Raw genomic sequence first — 20,591 nt, 5'->3', positions numbered from 1 at the left:
TTTTGGGTCCTATGTAAATTCTATATAAGTTAAAGGGGGATGATGCTAGTAGTAGCTACTTCATAGAATTTTGAGGATTACAAATGAGATACCTGAGGATTACCATAAGTAAAACATTTAGCACGATCTGGGCGTACAGTGAGCACGCCCTCAATTATTTCTCAGCTGTTACCACTTGTTCATTACCAGGGCATTCCCATCATCTCTTCTGATGAAAGACAAGAGAAATGAAATCGTTTTACAGTAGACATAGGTCAAAATGATAAATTCTGCTGCAACAGAAGGCTAGTAAGCTATTGTTATTGTTTATATGAACTTCCCAGCTGTAGGTATGTCTTAATAAACTGGTGGCCAAGGTTGTGTCAGGATAAACCTATAGTGAATGATGGGATTTTGGAGTCAGGAAGAAAATGTAAGAAAACCCCCAGGCTTTGGTGGCTGACGGATCTCAGTTTGAATTGTCGAAAGGACCAGATCAGACAAGGCTGAGAAGTGCTCAGCATAGTGCTTGGTGGGTCCTAGTTATGTCACCTTGAGCAAATAACCTCTGGAAGCCTCTGCATTCTTATTTGTAGGATGAAGTTAATATGCTCTTTTCAGACTTGTTTTGAGAAACAAATTCTGGGATCCTGGGAACAGGGTAAACATGGTCCCCTCCTGCCCCATTCGAGTTCTGAGTTGTTTGCCTCTTCTGGGCCAAGTGACTTTCGGGACCCACAGACCCCTTGGTAGACGAGGGCTTGAGTACTGATCAGGGTACTCAGCTGGGTACTGACAAGGGCTTTCAACCCACTGGGCTGGACAAGAACCTGGGCCAGGACATCCTGGGGTGAGCCTGAAACTCAGTGACCTGCGGGTGTAAGTATGACGTTTAAAGAGCTGAGATAATGTACGGTAAATCCGGGAGCAGTCCTGGCTATGCAGACAGCCCTCGAAAAAGAGGAAAACGATTACATACCTTGACCAGAATTGAGGGGAAAGAAGCCATTGCAAATTATCTCAGAAAGAACTTTTCCTACCCTATATGCTTTGTTACTCTGGACTTACATTTTTTCCAAATTTGAGAACTATTTTTTCTGCATTTATGTGATCCAGAAAATTAGGATGAGGCTTCCTTCTTCGATAATCCTCTTCAGTAAATGGAACCTCATTATCTTCCTATAAGAGAGAAAAAGTTCCGATGGGTGCGTTAGAGCTATGTAAAACTTCTAAGCCCAAAGATGTGTTCATTTAAGCTCAAATAAAGCTTAAAACTACTGCTTAACAGTGTGTTACTTTTCTTAAAAATACTTTAGCAAACCAATTTTTATAATTTAAATTTAACCTAAATAAAATTAAAAGTTTAAATGGAGATACTTTTATTTTGCAGAGATGGAGGCAAGTTGTCACTGCGATTCCATAAAGGTATTAAATAAACAATTTCTTAACAGTTTTGGCAACGTATGTAGTTTTATTTTTATTTTTTATTTTGTTTATTTTTTGAGACAGAGTCTCACTCTGTTGCCTGGGCTAGAGTGCCGTGGCGTCAGCCTAGCTCACAGCAACGTCAGACTCCTGGGCTCAAGCGATCCTCCTGCCTCAGCCTCCCGAGTAGCTGGGACTACAGGCATGCACCACCATGCTCGGCTAAGTTTTTCTATATATTTTTAGTTGGGCCACTAGTTTCTTTCCATTTTTAGTAGAGACGGAGTCTCGCTCTTGCTCAGGCTGGTCTCGAACTCCTGAGCTCAAATGATCTTCCCGCCTCGGCTTCCCAGAGTGCTAGGATTACAGGACTGAGCCACTGTGCCCGGCCTTTATTTTTTTAATTTAAATCGTGTTTTTCTTTTCTCTGTTCCACACTGGACCTTCTGATGAGTCACATGTGAAGAAGAACATTCCATGTGTAAGTTGTTTTAAAAACTGGTTTCACCAGATAAGATGAAATATCTGTGGACCCTGGGAATCAATGATGAAAAATATTTCTTGCCAGTTCACTGAGCTGTAGTTCTTATTCGCTCTCTCCATGGCTCACCCTGCCATGCAGCCCCATGGAGGGATGCATCTGAAACAATTAAATTAAAATGTATTGAAGAATCAAAGGGAAAATTTGACTCTTCCTACCTGATTATCACGTGTGAGAACCACAGCCTGTCAGTCCTTCTTACTCTGGACTATTTGGCTGAATCAGGGTCGCCTGGTGACCCCTCTTTACTCACACATGCAGAAACAAGTACATAGCAAGCCTTTAAAAATAGATGGATACTAAGGAAAAAAAAAACCCATATGTGTTAAGATTCTCCTACTTACTGAAATTAATACAAATGAAAATATCCTATTATATTGACCTTTCTTTTGTGTCAAAGCTGATTCTTACATAGTTTTATATCTGTTTGGATGCTTTTGGCTACATGTATCAGAAAATCGAACTCAAACATGACCTAAAACCAGGGGATTCATCATCTCCCATAGTGACGTCCTCAGCAGGTGGCTCCGGGCATCGGGGGGCTGGCCTGGCTCTGCTCTTCCGATGCCCTCTGGGCTCTGCCTCGCTCTGGGTGTGGTTTTCCTCTGCAGGACTGTAGCAAAACTGGCAGCAGCTCCAAGCTTCACATCCAGACGTGAAAACGTTGAAGTCTCAGGGACGAACCCTTCCTGGAAATCTCCTGGCCAACTTTCCTCTGTGCCAGAGACTGGACCAAGCTTGTCTGCTGGCACACAGCTGGGCCACACACCCCAGGCTCCCTTGCAATTGGTGTGGCCATGGTTTTAGTAGAAGGAATCTGCAGAGGTGATGAGCACCTCTTCTAGGCCTGGTTCATAAAGCTTCCAATGTGTGATTGTTTTGTGTTTCTCCCCTTTTCCCAGGATCGAAGAAGGGGGGTACACAACAGCCCTGGAAGGTGGCCAAGCCATCAGTGGCAAGAGCCTAGTCTCGAATCAGAGTTGGGAGGAGACTTACTCGATCGTCAGGGACACCTGTTTTATATTTTACATGAGTAAGAAATAAACTTCCACCATGTTTAAATCACTCCACATTTTGGGGGGTTTGCTACATTCTCACCTCCCAGAGTTGGGTTGTGTGCCCGCCCCTTAGCCAATCATTGGCAAGAAGAATGGGACATCATGGCTGGTTTGCATCAATTAGGATTTTCCCCTGGAGCTGGAGACAGAGGCTTCCTTCTCTGGATCTCATGGGCAGTGTGGATACCTGAGCAAATCAAGGCTCTGCTGGCGAGGAGCACAGTGGGGCGGTGGTTAGACAGGAAACCAGCAGCATCTACAACAATCGAGCATCCACTTTTCTCTTCTGAGTTGCATTATGAAGTCATGGCTTTATACAAACGCAACTGATCTCACATAACCCTATGTAACCATGATGTATCCGGGCAGGAAAGAAATAGCACACCCAAAGTGGGTAATTTGAGGAAAGTTTAATAAAGGGATTACTTACACAAATGTGAGCAAGGTGTAGGGAAACCGCATAGCCTAGAGCCAGTAATGGTGTGCTCTGTACCTCTCCTAGGTCTGAGAGAGTATTGAGGGAGCAGGCTACAATTAGAACCTAGAGGTAGAGACGGTGCCCAACAGAAGTGGCTTGGGTTGAGGGACTCAGCCCACCAGCAGCAGAAGGTAGCTGGGGGAATAAATACCCTGACCTCACGCTTCTCGATTCCACTATCCTCTCGCCCGTGCTCCCATTGGCCAATGGGGAGCAGAGGACAAGGTTGCTTGCTGAGCTAGACTACAAGGTTAGAGTAGGGCGGAGCGATCCAGAGGGCGGAGGGAAAATCTGCAGCACACAGAATTGTTTCTGTGATGCTCAGCTTCTCCCAACTTGGCTAGTGGGGAGCCCTCTTTGTCCTTTCAGCACTGCCCACGCCATCTCTGAAAATATCTTGGCTTTCTGGCATCAACAATGTGTTCCAGGCAGGTGCAGTAGCTCATGCCTGTAATCCCAGCACTTCGGGAGGCCAAGGCGAGAGGATTTCTTGAGGTCAGGAGTTTGGGCCAGCCTGGGCAAGACAATGAGACCCTGTTTCTACAAAAAATTAAAAAAAAAAAAATTAGCCAGGTGTGGTGGCACACTCCTGTAATCTTAGCATCTGCAAGGCCGAGGCAGGAGGATTGGCTGAGCTCAGGAGATTGAGACCATCCTGAGCAAGAACAAGATCCCATCTCTACTAAAATTAGAAAAATTAGCTGGGCATGGTGTTACACACCTGTAGTCCCAGCTACTCGGGAGGCTGAGGCAGGAGGATCTTTTGAGCCCAGGAGTTTGAGGTTGCAGTGAGCTATGATTGTGCCACTGCACTCCAGCCCAGGTGACAGAGTGAGACCCTGTCGCTAAAAACAAACAAACAAACAAACAAAAACATGGTATGTTCCAGGCCTATCCAGATTTTTATGGCCCCAAGACATGTAATCAACTACCTCCCACAGGGTCCTGGAGTTACTTTTACTGTAAAACAGTGTCAGAGACTGACATTTGTGGATCAGGGATGCCCAGAAGGGCTGCTGTTGGACCATTTTTCATAGTGACAGCGCTGAAGATATATCTTCCACAAGGTCACAATTTTACAATGATGTTTTCCAACTCATTAAGTTAATGATCCATACATAGAACTGGTTTCCTTGCTCTTAAGACTTCCTATGAGGCTGGGTGTGGTGGCTCACGCCTGTAATCCTAGCACTCTGGGAGGCCGAGGTGGGTGGATCGATTGAGCTCAGGAGTTTGAGACCAGCCTGAGCGAGAGCGAGACTCCCCCCCCCATCTCTACTAAAAATAGAAAGAAATTATATGGACAACTAAAAATATATATAGAAAAAATTAGCCGGGCATGGTGGTGCATGCCTGTAGTCCCAGCTACTCGGGAGGCTGAGGCAGGAGGATTGCTTGAGCCCAGGAGTTTGAGGTTGCTGTGAGCTAGGCTGACACCACGGCACTCCAGCCCAGGCAACAGAGTGAGACTCTGTCTCAAAAAAATTAATAAATAAATAAAATAAAAGACTTCCTATGAGGATGATTAGACAGAAACAGAGAAGGGCAGACAGGAAAGTGGGGAGAATTTATTGCCTTATAGCTCCCAATCCCGATGGCCAGTGGCATCTCTGTTGGTGGATTTTGCAAACCACTGTTTATATCTTTACAGCAATTTCCTCTTTCTGATTAAGAAAACTGGATTCTGTTACTCGTAGCCAAAAGTCCTACCCAGCTCACTCTGACTTCAAATGGATGCCAAGGTCTTCCTCTGCCATACCCCCTTCAATTAGACTTGTTGGGGATAGACTTGTTTGTCTTGTGTAGCCAATCTTGTTATAGCTACACCCCCACCTACTTCCTCATTCCTTTGGATTATTTAGAAGCAAATTTCAGACACGGTATCATTTATTACTTCATTAATTTAACTGAAGTTGAATTTCATCCATTTCTAAAATTATTTAGCAGTATTTGGTATTCTTTGAGAAATCCTTCCCTATAAATTTTATAATTTTTATTAAAAAATTAAAGTTCTGCTGTTTAATTTTAGCTACATAATTCATCTGGAAATGCCTTTTTGTGTGGTGTGACGCAGAGAATTGTAGGGAGTGATGGAAATATTCTATATCTTAGTTGTTGTGGTGGTTGCACAACTATATGCATTTGTCAAAATTCAGAACTGTACAGTAAAAGGGGTTAACTTTACCATATATAAATTATACCTTAATAAATCCGACTTTAAAAATCATCATTAGCCATCAGGGAAATGCAAATTACAACTCCAGTGAGAGTATGGGGGCATGTGGAAAGGATGCAGGAGCTAACATAGGAGCCATCTCCCCTTATTTTCTTTGGGGAACCATCCCTTCTCTATTCTCAGTCCGTTGACCACACGGAGTGGATCATCCCTGGCTCCAGAAGTGGGTTAACAGTGCCAGGTCTGGCCAATCAGGGCACCACTTCCCCCTGCCCATAGTGATTGCTTCGAGGTTGGGCCCCTGACTGAGACCTGGCAAACAGCACGTTCCGTTCCTAGGACGGGACGTGACCCAAGTGGGAAAAGAGAACCGAAGCTCTGGGGCCGCACGCTGGGGAGCTGCTGAGAGCCAGAGGGAGGGGCGAGCTCGCTGGAGAATGAAGCCCACCGAGAGGAGACGAGAAGCTGCGGAAGAGAGCAAGAGGGCAGTGAGCTCCGAGGACACTGTTCGAGGGCCAGGTCCAGCTGTGCCTGAAGTCCTTTACTGGACTCACCAATTTTGTGAGTTGATCAATTCCCCATTTTGCGTTAGTCAGTGGGGACAATTAGTCAGGAAGCCAGCACAATGGCCAAAGGACCAGTGATTGCCATGTGTGGACAGGTGCCTAGACAGGGAAGGGACTGTAACGGGAAGAAAACGACCTGGTCTGCTCCTAGAGATGATGGCAACCAAATGGAGTAGGCGAGTGAACTTTACAAAAACAGGACGTGAAACCTGCAGTCCTGCCCTAACGGGTCTCTCAGTCCACCGGGGGAAAGACAAACAAATAGATGACATTTGGTATAACAAGCGTGATAAGTCCCTAAATATTTCCTTGTTATACATAGTGGATTCCATTGATCCTAACATGCATGTCTTTTGTCACGTTGAACATCTCTGAAATTAGACTATGTCTTGTAATCAATTATGACAGTCAGCCAGGAAGCACTGACAACGTCATTGCTGCTGCACCAGTGACCTTGAACACACTGTTCACATTGTTATCAATTCTAATTGAGTTAGGTACTACTCTTGTTGATTAATTGCCTTTTAAAAATGTCTTTTAAAAGAGTATGCTATGATTCAGCACCGAAGTGAAGAGGCATGAATCAGCACCAAGGCACGGGAACAGAGTGGCAAATGTCAGTCTGATATTACCAAAGAGAACAAGCAATGCTGGAAGAGTGGCTACAGTCCGTATTTTCTTGCAACATAATAACCATATGCTTTATAGGAAAGTATCTATAAATAAATGACATTACTCAGCTTTTCCACTGAGTTATTGTGTGAAGAAAGAAAGGATGTAGGTGTGATTCAGAGACAGACTGACTATGAAGTAGTTTTGAGAATACTATAACCACTATATTTTGCTTATATTTTCCTTTTAATGTATGCACAAGAATGTAAGTGACAAAAATATTGATCTACATATGTTTAAAAGAGAGTTCTTTCAATATGTTTAAAATGAAACAGATAAATAAGCATTGCTATAGTTTAGTAGGCAGCATTTTTCTTCTGTCTCCATGACATATAAAACAATGGAATTCCTTAGAATTGAATGTGCTTAGTCCATAAACTCTGTTGAGTGCTTATTATGGGATAGGGCTTAGGAGTGTAAGAATACACAACTCATTGCAGGAAGTTCCCTCTGCATACAGATTACAAGGTATTCAATATTAAATGTCAACTGTTACGTAAAGGAAAGCTAACACTCTACTTACAGGGTCCAGGGGTTTGGAGCGTGCCCAAGTCATCACCGTGGATAGTAAAATAAACACCTTTCGCTTTTCAAAATGGACGGCTTCTTCATTCAGTGCTGTGGGGCCAAGAAGCAGAGGAGTTATTTGCATCCTTGGGCAACTTGCTTTCGAAATCATGTGTATTGTTAGTTACCAGTGGGGCTTGAAGTTAGCCCTTCTTCAAGGAGCAACCAAGAAAGTGTCACCCATGATGCTTCTCCTGTCCCCACCACTGTTCTTCCAATTCTCCCTCCAGTTGCCCCATCCCTTCTGAGCTCAGCTCATAAGCTTGGCCCCTTCCTGTTTCCTGGCCTGTAGCTGTGTGCTTTCCCTTTTTTGGAGGGCAGGTGATAGTAATGATCATAGCTGACATGAATTAGAACAACGCATGGGCTTTGTTGAATTTTCACAACTATGAGAGAGGCACCATTATTCTCTCTGTTTTACAGATGGGGGAACTGAGACACCGTTTGCCCAGAGCCATAGAGGGCAGTGGTGGGGCAAAGAATCCAATCCAGGCCGGGCGCGGTGGCTCAAGCCTGTAATCCTAGCACTCTGGGAGGCCGAGGTGGGCCGATCGTTTGAGCTCAGGAGTTCAAGACCAGCCTGAGCAAGAGCGAGACCCCGTCTCTACTAAAAATAGAAAGAAATTATATGGACAACTAAAACATATATATACAAAAAATTAGCCGGGCATGGTGGCACATGCCTGTAGTCCCAGCTACTCGGGAGGCTGAGGCAGGAGGATCGCTTAAGCCCAGGAGTTTGAGGTTGCTGTGAGCTAGACTGACGCCACGGCACTCACTCTAGCCCTGGCAACAGAGTGAGACTCTGTCTCAAAAAAAAAAAAAAAAAAAGAATCCAATCCAGCCCACCTGGCTGCCAGGCCTGTGCACCCCCTGCCGTGCCATCTGGCCAGCTGCACAGGGAGGGGAGCCGCTGGGGATGGGGATGCCAGAGGCCCCAAATCTGAGGGTGAGGCCCTCCTAGGGGTTCACATAAGGCAGCCTGTTCAGGTAAAGCTGTTGTGGGGTAGGCAATGTGTGGTGGACAGGAAGGTGAGCATTTGATTTTCAAAGGGCTTTTCGCTTTGCAGGAGGGCTACGAGATTCTCCTTGAATGCATTCAGCAAGTCATTCCACGAAAATATTCTTCATGATGTATAATTTTCCAGAAAAAATATCTAAGCTTTATATAAAGTGAAGTCTAATTGAATTGTCAGAGGGTGTAGGTGATACAGTTGTCATGGTATGTTTTTAGGCTCATGAGGTGATTCCCTAAACAATAAGCAAAAACATGAAATGCTGATATCCTGGATCTAATAAACATATGGATTTCTCCCCTAAGATGAGACAGTATTATTGAATTAAGTCTAAGAACACTATGTTCACATATTAATCTCAACTTCAAATGTCAATTTTAGCTTCTATTTTTATTCTAATAACGCAAATTGTCTCTTCAATTTAATTTTGCTCTTTTAACCTCTCCCCTGTGCTGTGCTTCAGTTTGGCCTATTTTGTGAATACTTGGCACACTTTGAGGTCCTCTAATTGGGTTATCCTCTTTTATTTATGACATTTATAATGGGTCTAAAACGATCTGCTTATTCTATTTTGAACACACCTTTTATCTATATATGCAAATGTTTTCTCTCATTTCTAATAATTTATTCCTTTTGCCTGTGTCATCTTGCCTTCCTTTCATTGTATCTGTGAAAGGCAAGTTAAGAGAACTGTACATGGATGGTGTGGTACATGAAGAAAGAAATAAAAAAAAAAAAGAATTCTACAGTATTTTAAAATAATTTAATAAAACATGATTAAAATGTAATATATATCCATTGTAAGAAAAACAAGATCTAAGAGTAAAATGACAAAGTCCCTACCCCTATTCTTCACAATCCTACCAACCCCGTGCCCCCGGGTGACTCTGATGGCAGAGAAGGATCCCTGTCTATACTTTCTTGCAGACACAAACACTCTATATCTCAAAAAACAGTGCGATTCAGTTAAAACCTTTCCTCCAAATAGAGAAGAAAAATTTCCTTAATTATTTAAAGCTCTTTGTTAGAATGAAGAAGGAAGCAGTACGACACACTCTACATTTTAAAGCTCATGAAAGGAAATGCAATATCATAGTTCGAGGAATGATCAAATTCCCTTGAGGGACCATGGGGTGGTCCTAAGAAAGGGCTGATGCTCATCCGGTACAGCAGGAAGTCGGTGGTCAATGTCTGAAATTCACAATCAAGGGCACCCACGTAGGCATTTTAACGTATTAAATGAGGTTGTTTTTGGGAAGTAGGGATAGAGAAGAAAGGAAATGCAGGGAATCGTTGCTCTTTCCAAGAGGTATTCACGTAGGCATTTTTTTTTTCCTTTAGAGATAGGGTCTCACTGTTGCCCAGGATGGAATGCAGTAGCTCGATCATAGCTCACTGCAGTCTCCAACACCTGGCCTCAAATGATCCTCCTGCCTCAGCCTCCCGAGTAGCTGGGATTACAGGAGCATGTTGCTGTACCTGGCCAACTTTTAAAATTTTTTTGTAGAGACAAGGTCTTGCTGTGTTCCCCAGGCTAATCTTGAACTCCTAACTTCAAGTGATCCTCCTACCTCAGCCTCCCAAAGCACTGGGATTGCAGGCATGAGCCACCATGCCCAGCCCACGTAGGTACTTTTATTTTATTTTTATTTATTTATTTATTTATTTATTTTTTGAGACAGAGTCTTGCTGTGTTGCCCGGGCTAGAGTGAGTGCCGTGGCGTCAGCCTAGCTCACAGCAACCTCAAACTCCTGGGCTCAAGCGATCCTCCTGTCTCAGCCTCCTGAGTAGCTGGGACTATAGGCATGCGCCACCATGCCCGGCTAAATTTTTCTATATATATTTTTAGCTATCCATGTAATTTCTTTCTATTTTTAGTAAAGACGGGGTCTTGCTGTTGCTCAGGCTGGTCTCAAACTCCTGACCTCGAGCGATCCACCCGCCTCAGCCTCCCAAAGTGCTAGGATTGCAGGCGTGAGCCACCGCGCCCAGCTTGTAGGTACTTTTATGTATTAAATGAGGATGCTTTGGGGAACTAGGGACAGAGTAGAAAGGAAATGCACGAAATTATTCCTCTTTATTCTAAGCCCTACTGTGCTCTTTTAATTTTCAAAAAATGTCCAGGTTTTATTACAGAAAAAAATATTAAAAACTTAACAAAAATCGCAAGTATACCTTATAAGAAGAATCAACTTTTAAAGCTTTGCATGAAACAGTGTTCAGTAAACATTAGCTCTGATTATTATTGTAGGTGGTGCAATTATATATTATCTGTAAATATTTGCAAAGGGACAAAATGCAAAAAGTAGACTTTAAATAAGCACTTTTCCAAAAGATGACAGTGTTCATGTTTTTTGGTTTGTTTCTTACTGAATGAAATTTAGGCACAAAGTTATAATGAGAAATCAAACATTCTAAGCTCCTGAGGAATCCACACATCCACAGACACATCTGTGTTTCTGTCATCGTTTCCCTGAATATGGTACAGTCATTCCTGAGCCTCCATTCCATTTCTTGGAATTTAAGCCAAAATATAGCTTTGCTGCTGCTCTAATTTAAAGTTTGGTAAAGTACTGCCTGTTTTTGTAAATAAGGTTTTATTGGAACTGAAGGCATTGAGATGTAATGTGCTGTGTGCCTTTTTTGCCGGTCCTGGCTTAAAATGATTATTCAAATAAGCTGATTTGCTTTCCTCTTTGCTCCAGACATAAGGAGGAAATAAATCACAAAAGCACCAAATTGCTAAATACCACCTTGTTCTCTTAGACCTGAGGTCCTTAGTCTGAGTTCATCACATTTTTCAAAGCATTTTCAAAATGCAGGCATTCTCTGCAATCCTTCCCTGACCTTTGCCCTCAGAGGATTGAATTGAATCCTTCCAGTTAGAAATAATCCTTCCCCTCTTAAAGTCACATCACTCTTTCATGTACTTTGTGATGCTGCCCTCTGTGTTGCAGTAAGGTTTCTCCTGGGAGGCTTAGGTCTCCGGCCTGACTACAAGTGCCTTGAGGGTATAATCCTTTCCTTATTAATCTTTGTATCTCCCCAGTACATTTAGCCCTGCCTCCTTAAGCAGTGCCTGTGGAATGAATCAAGGTTGAATAATTGAAAGTAAATGTTTCTTTTTTTTTTTGATGATTGAAACTATTCTCTTCTTCAAAAGTACCTATCCACAAGCACATCCATTAGCATGATTTCATAGTTCAGGTAAGTCTCAGACCAGTTCTTCCACAGCCCTAATTTGCCCAGTGTTCATTAAATGACTCTTCAGCAAAGTAAGCTGCACAAAAATACAGTCCTTGGAGATAAAAGAGTGCACCCCACTGACCAGAGACTGCCCACGTGGCTTCCTCTGCTTGCTGTGCGTTCTCAGTGATGTTGTAAATGATAACGTCACACTCCAGCAGGCGCAGGAGAAGGTCTTCCCGAGAGATGGTCTGGAAAAGAAAAGTGACAGTCACTGGCAGCAAGAAGCTAACAAGGTAACCTTAATATACAGATGAAATGACAGTTTCCAAAATAGATATGCTACATTGAAGAGTCCCACAGGAAACGGTTGTGGAAGGATTTCTATTTAAAATGAAATTTTGCTGTCTTCTGTGTATAGTTTACAAGTAACAAAGAAGGTTATGAAAATAGCCTGGAACAGGTGATTAGAAAAATTACATGATGATCTTAGGTACTAGTTCTGCATACTATTTAAACTCCAATTCAGAAGGGAAGAATTAGAACACACTGGAAGAAAATGAGTGAAGCATTTATAACTTACTCAAACTCTATGCAAGATTATTTGAGCAATTATATATCAGGAATCACTTAGAAGTGCTGATGAGTGATTAATTTGGATAGTTTCACAATCCTCAAGACAAAATTAATCTGTTCTCTTTCTAGATGTAAGGTAGCTTATTACAGTTGACTCTTGGGAATATTTTAAAAATACGAAAACTTTTAATGTTTAAAGATGTAAAGCTTTTACATCAGACAGAAGTAACTTTGGTGATCATTGTGTTTTAACCAGTTTTTCCTTGCTGCATGCATGCCAGCCCATTTCCCAACAGTACAATACCATGGGTGGGTGTTAAGATAATCATAAAAGGACCCTGGATTTGCAAACCAGGTTTGCATTTGTTGCTATTCCCATTGTCCCAAGCATCAGATATTCCTCGACAGTTTCTTGACCAGTTGCATTAAAGTAGAACCTTTCAGGTCAAACTTGATCTCTTACCATACAACTTGGTTGGAGAACAAAGGAAAGTAGATGCATTTCCTTATGAAAGGACAGGACTGCCCTGGCAAAGTTAACACATCCTTATTAAATTCAACAGCACACACTACTTTTCTGGCTTCTCCAGCCCTGTTCTCTAGGTCCCTTTGTGTCCATCTGCATTAGTGTGCTAGGCCTATGGGAACAAAGTACCACAAACTGAGTGGCTTAAACAATAGGAGTCTCATAGTTCTGGAGGCTAAAAGTCCAAGGTCAAGGTGTTGCAGGGCTGTCAACTTCCGAGGGCTATGAGGGAATCTGTCCCATGCCTCTCCCCTACTTCTGCTGGTCGGCTGGCAAACATTGCCCAATCTCTGCCTTGATGTTCACGTGGCATTCTCCCCGTGTGCTGTGTCCAAATTTCCCGTTCTTATAAGGACATTAGTCATACAGGATTATGGGCCCACCTTACCAACCTCCTTTTAACTTGATTTCCTCTGCAGGGACCCTATCTCCAAATAAACTCACATTCGGAGGTCCTGGGGGTTAGGATGTCAGCTTTTTTTATGTGGGGGGCGGGGCACAATTCAACCCATTCTCCAGCCATTCAGTTCCTTATCTGGTCTGAATGTGGAAGAGGGAAGATGCTCTGAAAATATTGATCCAAATATCAACATTTACTGTATCAATAGCGTTACAATGTGAAAGGACACTATGTTCCCAGCACACCTGGGACTGATCTAGATTCAGGAAAGACACACCAAGGAAAAGAAGAGAGAACACTGGAAGAATAAGAGGAATCAAAGATGTGTGTTCTAGATGTGTCCAAGAGAAAGAAGATAAAGCATCTACGATTCCAGCTTGTAAAAGCAGGTAAGAGTGGTGTCCATAGAAAAATATGCACACTTGTTAACTGATGGCTGGATTGATTTAGAACAAAACAGCCACATTTTCAAGACAACAGTGGTCCTGACCAGATGTTGACTGACGGTGTTTGTGCATCCATTTGTTCACCCAACAGACATTTGTGGGCCCTGCTTTTGACCCTAGCGATAGAGGCAAAATGAATAATATATGGCTGCTAATACTAAAGAGAATCCTGTGTGTGTGTGTGTTGTTAAGAAAACTCTGAGTGAACAATTATAGTCTAATATAGACAAGTCCTTGTCTACATATTTAGGTTTCGTACTAAGCACATATGAAACCTTTGTATACATTTAAAAATTATAAGAAGGCATACACTCTGGGGCACAGAGCAGCCAGCAAAACAGGCTGCTCTGCAGCCCTTACTCACCCTTATCCAGGCACCCTTGTATAGTGTGCAACCTGTACAGCTTGGCATGGCAGCCCCAGATGTGGAAAGGGCTATCGCAGATTCCATTTGAGGATCAACGGACTAGGAGGAAGATGTGATTATGTCTCCTGGGAATTGACATTTGAGTTGCATTGGAAGGATGAATATGAGCTCACCTGGCAGAGCCTGGGATGTGCAGGGAATAGCAGGCGGTTTGCTGAGCCAGGTAGAGGCACCTTTTACAACCTGCACCAGCATAATGTTTTCCATCCTCAACTCTCCCTCACCTTTTCTGCTACCCTTGCTTCTTTGCCTTGCCTCCTTAAACCATGCTCTTTCTAGTCCAAAGCACACCAGACACTTTCCCAGGGGTTTCCCTTGTGTGGTGTTTCCTTCCTCCCTTATCTGTCTTGCAAGCTCTACTTGGCCCTGGAGGCCTAGTCTCAGCCCCACCGTCTCCAGTAGGTCCCAGGCTCCCAAAGGAGGCCATCTGCAGACTTCGGACAGATGTAAAGATCAGAAGAGCTTAGGGGGCCTTAATCTGTTTAGCAGGGAGGGGTTTGAAGCTTCATTTGCCTGGCTCTATAGGTAAGACTGAGAATTCATCAACTGTCCCTTTCAGAGTGCACTGGGAGCTGCTGTGTGCACACCTCTGTCACCATGTCCCTGCCAGGCTGTGAGTTCCACGTTCATCTACGGACCCTTGGGGTGCTCAATACACATTTGCTGAATCAAATTCAGGTAAATACTGAGAGGTGACGGAGATTTGAACCAATGCAAATGGCTGTGAGAATGGGAAGGAGGAGCTGCTAGAGAGTATCACAGCGATCGATGGAGGATTCCATGACCGACAGGATGTAGAAGTCCAGGGCAAGTGAAGAGCCCACGGTGATGGAGCTGTTCGGCTTTGGTGGAGGGTGGTGCATGATGAATGCGATCAAAGACACTGTTAGTTTTCTACAAACATCTGTTTCCTCTTCTTCTTTCCCAACAGAACCCCAATTTTGTTCAAATACCACCCCCTTCTCAGCTTGTGGGAAATTAACTCCATCTTCTGGCTTAAGAGATGAGTCTTATTGATCAAAGTGTAAATGTTTGGTTCAGGAAAGGGCATATGACTATGCAGATAAGGACGATGCAGAATTTGTCACCTAAAGGCAGCACCGCTTCTCAGTAATGGTGTATTATTCCTGATTGACTTATTACCAAAGGATATTTCTCTTTCACAGATGGTGACCATGGCGCTGAGCTGTCTTGGATAGCTGAGGGCAGAATGTGCTTTAAGCACACTATGAAGAAGAATTTTGTGAGTCTGAAAGTCCAAATCAGATCCACCCTTTCCAAGACTAATTTAATTCTTTGCTTCAGCCAAAAATTTAAAGTGGAGACAGCACGGCTAACCTCTACCCTAGGAGAAAGGCGCGCCCCCAGGCCCGGCACGAAGTGGCCCGGAGGGAATGAGAGGCAAAGAGTAACAACATACGGCAGAGGCGTGGCAAGGTGATTCCCTTTGTCTGCTCGCAGCAAAACCCACCGGTACTTACAGAGTAAGTCTCCACGGCGAAGTCGGGCCGCGGGCTTTCCGGCGTGGACAGCGTGCCCACGATCTGGAACGTTCCTTCCTTCAGTTTGACCGATGAAGCTTCCGGCACACCTGACTTAGTCTCATCCTCCTCTTCCTCTTCTTCTGTAATTTCTTCAAGTGAAGCCCCGACGACACAGTTAGATAGAAACTGTAAGAAAACAGCCGGCAGGCAGGTTGGAGGGCGGGGGTCGCGGCACGGAGTTGCGGGAGGCAGGGTGGGCGCGGGCCGGGGTTGGGGGAGGGACGGGGGAGGGGACTGGGGGCGCGTCCGCACAGACCCCAGATCCCTCTCTTGGCCCCAGATCTGGTGCTGACTCCAGAGTCTACCCCAGACCCCAGCCCACCTCCCTCCAGACCCCACCTCAGACCCCGGTCCACCTCCATCCACACCCCAGACCCCGGCCCACCTCCATCCACGCCCCAGACCCGGGCCTACCTCCCTCCAGGCCCCAGACCCTGGCCCACCTCCCTCCAGGCCCCAGACCCTGGCCCACCTCCCTCCAGACCCCATCCACGACTCAGCCCCCCTCCCTCCAGGCCCTAGACCCCGGCCCACCTCCCTCCAGACCCCATCCACGACTCAGCCCCCCTCCCTCCAGGCCCCAGACCCTGGCCTCCCTCCCTCCAGGCCCCAGACCCTGGCCCACCTCCCTCCAGACCCCATCCACGACTCAGCCCCCCTCCCTCCAGGCCCCAGACCCCGGCCCACCTCCCTCCAGGCCCCAGACCCCGGCCCACCTCCCTCCAGACCCCAGACCCTGGCCCACCTCCCCCCAGAATGGCCCCGACCCTGCCGTGGCTTGGCTGAGCAGCCCTCGGAAGTGGTGGGGAGTGTGCTGCTCTCAGGGGGTCTCAGGTTCCCTCCAGGGTGAGCCTACTGCCAGCAACATCCCCAGAAAGAGCAACAAGAACCTCTGAGCCCCAGAACCTCTGAGCCCCCAGTTCCTGTGTCTGAGCAGTGGAGACAATGCTGCTTACCTGCAGCATCCCTAAGTTTCGGGGCACGTACTAGTGTGTGTTAAATACTGCTGTGATGGTGAAAATCGGTATCCAAGACAGGAGAGGGAACTGAACTGGGTAGCCGGGCTGTGCCTGGAGTGGGCGCTCCAGCCCGCCACGAACCTGGCTGTCCCAGCCGTCCCGTTTCCCTGTGGTTGTCCGAATTGTAACAAAAAGGAGGTTCTAGACTTGTCGCATGTTACCTGGAGTAATTCCTGTCATGATTCTCTTTTTTCCTTCTCTATGTTTAAAACTGGTAATCATCGTGTTTTTGCCCTTTGAAATAAAAGCCAGTGGCAACTATATAGTTAAAAAACATTTGCTTAAAAAAAAAAAAAAAGAAACTGCAAGAAAACAAATTTCTCAACTACTAAGAATTTCTCAACTACAATTCAGAGTAAGGGCAGCCAATCAATGATGATTCTAGGAACTAACCTTTACTGAGGGCTTCCTAGGTGCCACCCAGGCAAGACAAATGCTTTGCACACTGTCACCTCCTTTAAGTCAATTTAGTTCCCATGATAACACAGTGAAGTGGACACTGTGATGATTCCCCGTTTTATAGACAAGGACTTCAGTCTGGGAGAGCTTAAATAACTTGCTTAAGGATTCTACCCTGCGACAGAGAGGTCGCTCTGCAACAGGCAGAGCTGGGCTGTCCTGAAGATGTTTCTCTCGTCCAGGAGAAATACAGAAATGTAATATGAGCCACTTAGGTAACTGAAAATTTTCTAATAGCCACATTTAAAAAAAAAGACAAGAAACAGATGAAATTAATATACCGTGTTATTTAATCCAATTGTCCGAAATAGTATCAATGTGATATGTAATCAATATAAAATAATTAATGAGATATTTTATATTTTTTTCATACTAAGTCTCTGAAATTCTATGTGCATTTTACACTGACGGTACGTCTTCATTTGGACTAGCCACATGTAAGTGTTCGATGGCTACATGTGGCCAGTGGCTACCGTATTGAATAATGAAATAGAATGAAGTGGGCGAAGTTTCTTTACTTGTTTTACAAAAGCTATCCTTGGGAGTAGCTTATGTAATGTTTCAGAGTTTCATTCACATATATGTAAACAATCATTTATATATGTTAATAATTTTATGTTAATTTATATATTAAACATATATAAATAATCATGGCATTAACATACCTTAGGAATAAAAATATAGTAAAACCAAACATACAAGAAGACCCACCTCATTTATTTTGGTAAAAAACAGTACAAGTTAGCATGCCAGGTTGTCAGCTTCAACCTCATATTGGAATATATTTCTCCCAAGTACATTATGTATATTTTCATTTATCTCTTCTACATAAATATTCAGTTTTATTATCTGCTTTCACAGAAGCAGAAATTGGTGCCCAGCACTAAGGTTTTGGGGCTGGGGTAGCATTCCCCAACCAGGCTGCAAGCCTGAAAACAAGAGACACGGCTTCCATTTCTTTTATATGCTTCATATTCCTGCTCCCAGGTTTCTTACAAAAAACTCTACACTTGATCTTGGCCAAAAGGCCAAGCAGCAATAGTTAGAACAGATCAACAGTAATTAACTGGAATTTGAGAGAGACCTGATTAATTAAGGGCTATTCAGAAAATTCTGTTATTGAAAGAAAGCTTTTGAAAAAGATCTCTGCTTACTAAAAGACAAAGTTTTATTATAAAAATAGTATGTTGTAAAAAATAGAGATCAAAAGGGGATAAAGTAAAAAGTTAGACTCCCTTCCCTCTCTCGTTCCTAATCTCAATCATATCACCTCTTTTATACAGTTCACCCTTGAACGACATGGGTTTGAACTGCGTAGGTCCAATTATTCCCAGATTTTCTTCTGTGTCTGCCACCCCTGAGACCCACCCCTCCACTTCCTCCTTCTCCTCGGCCTACTCAACATGATGACATGGATGAAGATCTTTGTGATGATCCACTTCTACTTAATGGACAGAAAATATTTTCTCTTTTTTATGATTTTCTTTCTTTTCTTTCTTTCTTTTTTTTTTTTTGAGAGAGTCTCACATTGTTCCCCTGAGTAGAGTGCTGTGGCATCAGCCTAGCTCACAGCAACCTCAAACTCCTGGGCTCAAGTGATCCTCCTGCCTCAGCCTCCTGAGTAGTTGGGACTACAGGCACATACCATGATGCCCAGCTAGTTTTTCTATTTTTAGTAGAGACGGAGTCTTGCTCTTGCTCAGGCTGGTCTCAGACTTCTGAGCTCAAGCGATCCTCCCACCTCAGCCTCCCAGAGTGCTAGGATTACAGGTGTGAGCCACCGCACCCGGCCCTTTTATGATTTTCTTAATAACGTTTTCTTTTCTCTACTTTATTGTAAGAATAAAGTATACAATATATATAACACAGAATATATGTTGGCTGTTTATGTTATTGGTAAGGCTTCTGGTCAACAGTAGGCTATTAGTAGCTAAATTTTGGGGGAGTCAAAAAAGTTATATGCAGCCTGTAGTCTCAGGAGGCTGAAGTGGGAGGATCGCTTGAGCCCAGGAATTTGAGTCCAGCCTGGGCAACATAGATCCATGTCTCTACAAATAAATAAAAGTTATATGCAGATTTTCAACGGTGAGGGAGGTCGGTGCCCTGTATTGTTCAAGGGTCTAGTGTATGCTCTAGTGGCTTTCCATTAAATTTAGAATATAAACCAAACTCCTGGCCAAGGCCACCCATGATCTGGCCCTCTGTGCTTGACTTTGCTTCATTAATTTATTTAACAAATATCTATGGAGTGCTGACCATCTGTGTTTCCTGTTTCTGAGCTGAGTAAGGCTACATTCTGACTTGTATGGGCCCCTTCCTCCATAAAAAAGATTAAAAATTATATTTTACGACTACATGCTATAAAGACAAACATAATCTTTGACCTTAAGATTTTGTTTTCTTCTGATTTTAAAAGAAATTAAAACACTTTTCTGGGTTCCTAAAAATCTTCTGGGCCCTGGGCATGGTGCCTGATGTGCCTAATGAAGAAGTCTGCCCTGGGGTCCGGGTGTACCGCGCCCTAGCCACTGTGCGCTCAAGAGCTGCCAACCTTATTCCCACTTTGGAACTTTGGCCCCAAACAGTGCCTGGTACATAATAGATGCTAAAGAGCCATGTATTGAAGGGATGGGCGATATAAAGATTGGATTTGTCGTCTTGTCTGTTGCCTCCTTCAGATGCGGTGGCGGAGCGGAAAGGGAACCTAGTTTGGAGGCTGGAGGCCCGGGATCTATGTCCAGGTCCTGCCCTCAACGCTCTGTGATCTTGGGCAAGTCCCTCCCTCCCTTTGAGCCTCAGTTTCCCCTTCATTAAAAGGAGGAGGAACGGCCTGGACCTGAGATTTCCAAACACCTGGGCTCCTAGGTGGGAGCACTTTAGCGGACTGGGGTCCAAGGGGCATTGGCGGTGCCCAGGACGCGGGACGGGGCCTGGGAGCTGAGGGCTGGGGGTCCGGCTCTGCGCCTCCGCCGCCGCTCACCTTCCCGATGTTTCTGCTGCTGTAGGAGTCCAGCAGGTTTATAAACACCCGCTGGATGCGGATAACCTTCTCCGTCCGGACAGCGACGTCCTCTTCTTCACCCATGGCGGGAGCCGCTCTGGTTGCTAAGGGGAAAGCGTCCCCTCGGTTGCCAAGGAGGCGGGGCCGGCGACCCTGGCGGGCGGGGCTCGGCCCCGGGCGGGGCGTGCGGGCCGCGGTTCCCCGGACGTGCGCGAGGGTGTCCCCGCGTGAGTGCGCTTCCCCGCCCCGCCCTGCTACGGCTGCCAGCCGCCGGCAGAGCGCGCCCCCTTGGGAGCCGCCGGGGGCCTCTGTCACAGGGGCCGCCCGATCCCTCTTCCCTCTGGAAACGCATCCCTGGATGGCTAAAACCGATGATGAATCCGATGAACAGGAAAAGCCCCACAGCCCAGGCCTCCTCTGAAATGTGGGGGTACTTAAGGTTCTCCTAGGGCATGGCCTGACCGGGGTGACATAATCCTCCACTGCAAAGAAACGCTGTTGCCATGGAGTTTCGGAGTCCACGACACC

General features: G+C 44.8%; 1 protein-coding gene across 4 annotated transcripts in view; it reads right to left on the bottom strand.

Moving 5' to 3' along the window:
* AK7 (adenylate kinase 7) overlaps nucleotides 1-20,147 on the bottom strand; it is a 64,668-nt gene extending 44,521 nt beyond the window's left edge. For all 4 annotated transcript variants that reach the window (XM_069465278.1, XM_069465279.1, XM_069465281.1 and 1 more), the window contains exons 1-5: nucleotides 20,043-20,147; nucleotides 15,522-15,710; nucleotides 11,808-11,916; nucleotides 7,419-7,513; nucleotides 1,048-1,158 (exon numbers count right to left, since the gene is read on the bottom strand). In XM_069465278.1, the coding sequence (XP_069321379.1) occupies nucleotides 1,048-1,158; nucleotides 7,419-7,513; nucleotides 11,808-11,916; nucleotides 15,522-15,710; nucleotides 20,043-20,147 (609 nt within the window). The remainder of the gene's footprint in view (nucleotides 1-1,047; nucleotides 1,159-7,418; nucleotides 7,514-11,807; nucleotides 11,917-15,521; nucleotides 15,711-20,042) is intronic.
* Between the last annotated feature and the right edge of the window lie 444 nt (nucleotides 20,148-20,591).

Source organism: Eulemur rufifrons, chromosome 2, assembly GCF_041146395.1.
Source record: "Eulemur rufifrons isolate Redbay chromosome 2, OSU_ERuf_1, whole genome shotgun sequence".
NCBI lineage: Eukaryota > Metazoa > Chordata > Mammalia > Primates > Lemuridae > Eulemur > Eulemur rufifrons.
This window is presented reverse-complemented; position numbering and strand designations above follow the sequence as displayed.